The 5,000-nt window shown below is 48.4% G+C and overlaps 1 protein-coding gene across 5 annotated transcripts in view; it reads right to left on the bottom strand.

Annotated features, from left to right (window-relative positions):
• The window catches only part of LOC112237992 (estrogen-related receptor gamma), a 120,532-nt gene that overhangs the window by 72,596 nt on the left and 42,936 nt on the right, over positions 1-5,000 (bottom strand). For all 5 annotated transcript variants that reach the window (XM_042325488.1, XM_042325490.1, XM_042325487.1 and 2 more), the window contains 2 exons: positions 4,211-4,626; positions 818-934 (listed from right to left, as the gene is read on the bottom strand). In XM_042325488.1, coding sequence (XP_042181422.1) covers positions 818-934; positions 4,211-4,626 — 533 coding nt within the window. The remainder of the gene's footprint in view (positions 1-817; positions 935-4,210; positions 4,627-5,000) is intronic.

Here is a 5,000-nt window from a genome sequence, read left to right on the forward strand (position 1 = left end):
GTGGGTACCTGCAAGGCTGGTGTGACAGAGTATGTTTGGGCTGATGGCTGAGGCCACAGGGGCACTCACACACACACACACACACACACACACACATACACACACACACTGCAGCAGGGCAGCTTTTAGTGTGGTTATTAAAAGTGGACAGAACTAACTTCAAACGGGGGGAAAAAGAACACTTCAAAAAGTCATTTTTACAGGATGCAAGAACACAGGGATCGTGTGTGTGTGTGTGTGTGTTCAGTATGTGTGAAAAAGAAAGCAAGGAGTAGAAGGGTCGAGGAAGAGCGTAGGAAAAGTAGCAGAGATCTGACCGCTGTGAGGAAGAGAGGACGAGACCAACACTCCGATCAATTACAACCTTGACTCTCGCTCTCTCTCGCTCTGCCTCATTCACCCTCTCCCTCCCTCTCTCACGTTTGTTTCTCTTCTTTTCTGTAATAAATCATCTCTCCTCTCTCCTTTCATCCCAGAGAGTCGACTGGGAATAGGGTCCAGGGTGACTGAGGGAACGAGTGAGTGTGTAAATGAAAGAGTGCATGTCTCTTACCTTCTCTCATCATGCCCGCGGAGGGACAGCTCATGTAAGAGCGACTGAGTGTATAAATGAAAGAGTGGACATTTCTCTCTTACCTTCTGTCATTATATTGACTGTTATAAATCTCAAGTAGTTAAACTTCCACTCCATTCGGTCAGTGAGAGAAGGATAGAGTGAGCGTATGAATGAAAGGGTGTTTATCTCTCTCCCCTCTTGCCGTCTCATGCAGACAACTTAAGGATAGCGTGAGTGTGTGAAGAAAAGAGTGTGTCCTACCTTCTCTCATCATGCCGACGTTTAGACACTTCATGAAGCGACAGGCTTGGCAGGACTTGCGTCTCCTCTTGGTGATCTCACACTCGTTGGTGGCAGGGCAGCTGTACTCAATGTTCCCTGTGGCAAGGCATGTAGGGAGGAAGATAGAGGGAGACACAGTGTTTATTAGCAGCTAGTGGGGACACACCACTCACACACTCACACATACAGAGATAGAGAGAGAGAGAGAGAGAGAGAGAGAGAGAGAGAGAGAGAGAGAGAGAGAGAGAGAGAGAGACTGAAACACGCACAGGCAGACAGAAACAACAATTTGATAAGATTATATGTCTGACTAAAATGTGTGTTTGCCACTTCCTCTGGAAGCATCCAATGATCTCACTGATAAATGTAGCTCTTTATCAAAATAAACCTCCAAACATACACACACACATATGTACATATCCTCCAAGACAAGGGCAGAAACACACAGACACACTGACCCACTGCCAACATTCCATGGGGTTAAGCTAGTCATTGGACTAGCTTGTGTGTGTGCCTGTGTGTGTGTGTGCCTGTGCCTGTGAGTGTGTGTGTGTGTGTGTGTGTGTGTGTGTGTGTGTGTGTGTGTGTGTGTGTGTGTGTGTGTGTTTGTGCGTGTGCTAGCCTGCCAAAGCAGAGCCTAAGCCCCGCCCCTGACCTGGCACCTGACCCTACAGCAACCTCTAGGTTGGCATGAGGACCTGGCGACCCGACCAATCACCAAGCCTGCTGAGTGGAGGCTGATATGCTACCTTACTGGGAAAACAAACACACATATCCTCCTCTACTCTTAGTCTCTCTATGTTAACTCCTACTAGTATGTGTGTGTGTGTGTGTGTGTGTGTGTGTGTGTGTGTGTGTGTGTGTGTGTGTGTGTGTGTGTGTGTGTGTGTGTGTGTGTGTGTGTGTGTGTGTGTGTGTGTGTGTGTGGTGCTCAGCCTGCATGTATATGTGTATGAGATGTTCAATAGGAGATCTGTCTGGTGGTGTTAGTGGTGAAGGAATACATACGGGGGGGGGGTTACCTACCAATCTCCTCTGAGAGAGATTTACTTGTTTCTACTGCATGGCAATGTCCTGTACTATGTGCCCTGGGTATGAAAACACACATAATGTGTGTGTGTGAGCTGTTAGGTGTGAGGCAATGCAATTTGAGTCAGAAGGCAGCACACAGCATTAGATCTTCCCCCTTTTCTCTCCACTCAAACATAAAATAAGAGTCTCTCTAGCTCTCTCCTGTCCCATACTCTCCTCCACATATCATCTATCAGGCTGAGTCTCAAGTCAATGAGGGCCATGTATTATATATGAGTAGGGAACCCTGGCTGTACCTAATGAAGGTCACACAGGACCCGGGTCTGCTCTGAGGCAGGAAGCAGGTAGAGAGTGGGATAGAACGCGGGGAACGATGTGAGACCGTTGCCTTCCACTGTTTTATGTTCTGTCTCATATCGTACCCCCTGTTCTATCCCGTGTAGAAAGGAAACGTAGTGGGTAAGGAACAGAACAGAGCAGGAATCCTTCAGATTACCCACCAGCCTTCAACCATTTCTCTCCTTTCTTGACATCGCCCACATCCAGAGTTTTCTATTCTGGTCAAATCACGTCTTTCTCCTCTCCTTTACTTGACCTGCGCTTCCCTTCTCTTCCTTCCTGGTCTATATATCTCCTCCATTCCTCCATTCCCCCTTTCTCTCTCTCTCTCTCTCTGTCTCTCTCTCTCTCTCTCTCTGTCTCTCTCTCTCTCTCTCTGTCTCTTTCTGTCTCTCTCTCTCTCTCTCTCTCTCTCTGTCTCTCTCTCTCTCTCTGTCTCTCTCTCTCTCTCTCTCTCTCTCTGTCTCTCTCTCTGTCTCTCTCTCTCTCTCTCTCTCTCTCTCTGTCTCTCTCTCTCTCTCTCTGTCTCTCTCTCTCTCTCTCTCTCTGTCTCTCTCTGTCTCTCTCTCTCTCTCTCTCTCTGTCTCTCTCTCTCTCTCTCTGTCTCTCTCTCTCTCTGTCTCTCTCTGTCTCTCTCTCTCTCTCTCTGTCTCTCTCTCTCTCTCTCTCTCTCTCTCTCTCCAATAAGGTAGTGATAGACGCAGGATGTCAGGTGGCACTGGACAGGTGCCACTGCAACACCAGCTGCCATCGCCTCCGAGCGCTGCTTCCTCCTCGCTGAGACATACACGCGCACACACACTAACACTCCCACCTTCCCCACACACAGCAGGTTTGGGGGAGGAGTACAGTTCCATCCCTCCATCCCCTGCCCCCTTCTTCCCCATCTCTCTCCACTTACCCTCGTCTCCTGTCTCCTTCCTCCGCCATTTCTCCTGTCCCTTCTCTGACAGTCCAGCCAGGTTGATAGCTTCTCATCCTCTGGCAGTTGCATTCTCCCTCTCTCTCTCTCTCTCTCTCTCTCATCCCTAACTCTCTCATCTGTTTCCCTCCCCCTCTCTCCAGCCAGGTTGCTCTAGTGGTGTCCAGCTGGAGAGGCTGTGGTGATTACCTGCAGTTTTATTGGCTAATGGCTTGAAACATACCAATATGTCTACCACTGCCCAGAACTAGGGCCAACACACACGCAAAAACACACACACACACACAGCTGCCCATCGGAGTCTTGGCTTGTGTCAGGGCCAAGCACAATATTATGACCCATTTGTTCTTCTGCGTCCATGTCTGTAAACCTGTTTAATGTAAACACACATATCTATACTGGTTAGTCCTGAATCTATCTAACATGTCCATCAAATTGGAAACGATGGTCCCTTAAATATATAGACCGATTGAGTGTCACTCTCACTCAGATAGTGTGTATATTCATACTCAGACCCTTAATTCAAATCATGTATACCGTACCATCAGTACCATTTATCTATAGCCTCATCTCAGGATATACCATCATCTAAGCATCTCATCAGATGTGATCCAGTAACTTTAATGACGCTTGTGTAATGGCTAGGTCCATCTCTGATCTTTATTAAAGCCTGAAAGCTGCTTATCTACCATAAAGCCTTTAGACAGGAGGAGTCTGACCCCTGACCCTCACCCTGACCCTAACCATGACCTATAATCATAATCCCAGGCCTATGTCTGACCCAGGATTTCCTCCAAACAATCAGATCAGAAATAAAGGTAGAACAATGTTTTAACTCTCTATTCAATCACCAAATATTGGAAATGTCCAATTGAAACCTATTCAATAGTTATAAGCAGGGGACAATAGAGCTGTGTGTGTGTGTGTGTGTGTGTGTGTGTGTGTGTGTGTGTGTGTGCCCGTGTATTGCACCCTAAAATAACAAATAATAAAAAAACAGGTCTGACCCCTCACCCCTGACCTTTAACCTTTAACCCTCCTAACCCTTGACCCTGAGCGGAGGGAGCGTGAAAGCCAACCTTGGATGGTCCTCTTGAAGAAGGCCTTGCAGGCCTCGCAGGAGGCCACGCCGTAGTGGTAGCCCGAGGCGATGTCGCCACACACCAGGCACAGCCGCTTAGGCATGGAGTTCAACATGTACTCGCACTTGATCTGCGAGTCCTCCCCGATGGTGCTGGAGCAGTCCTCGTAGCGCTTGGAGGCCCCCGCGGGGCCCAGAGGTCCGGCACCAGGCCCGTACAGGGTGGGGGAGTCCAGGCCGTTCTGGTGGCCATTCATGGTTGAGCTGTAGGAGCCGCTGGCGTCGCTGGAGCCCCCAGGGCTGTGGTGGTTGATGCTGTCTGCCAGGGAGGCGGGGCTGGAGGGCTCTGTCTTAATGTAGGATGGGCAGTTGGACTCTAGGTGGCGCTCTTTGCTGGACATTCTGCAGAGGAGCCTGGGGGGAGGGAGGTAGAGAGGGAGGGAGGAGGAATGGGGAAGGAGGGAGGAGAGATATAGGAAAACATGTTGTTATTGGTGAGTTGGTCAAAATGAAAAGGTTTGACAACATTTTGCATCATCTTACCAATGACGCAAATAAAACAGTATATTTTTATAGCGACATCACACAAAATGCACATTTCCGGATTATTTTCAGGACATTTTCAATAATGCGTTTCAAAACAAAACACCTGTAATCTACATAGAATGTGTATGTGAAAGAAATACAGAGAGTGTGTGTGTGTGTGTGTGTGTGTGTGTGTGTAGAGTGAGGCCTGTGGAAGCATCTCTACCCTACAGCCATCAGTCAGTCTAGTCAATAGCAACTTG

This window comes from Oncorhynchus tshawytscha, linkage group LG08, assembly GCF_018296145.1.
Source record: "Oncorhynchus tshawytscha isolate Ot180627B linkage group LG08, Otsh_v2.0, whole genome shotgun sequence".
Lineage (NCBI taxonomy): Eukaryota > Metazoa > Chordata > Actinopteri > Salmoniformes > Salmonidae > Oncorhynchus > Oncorhynchus tshawytscha.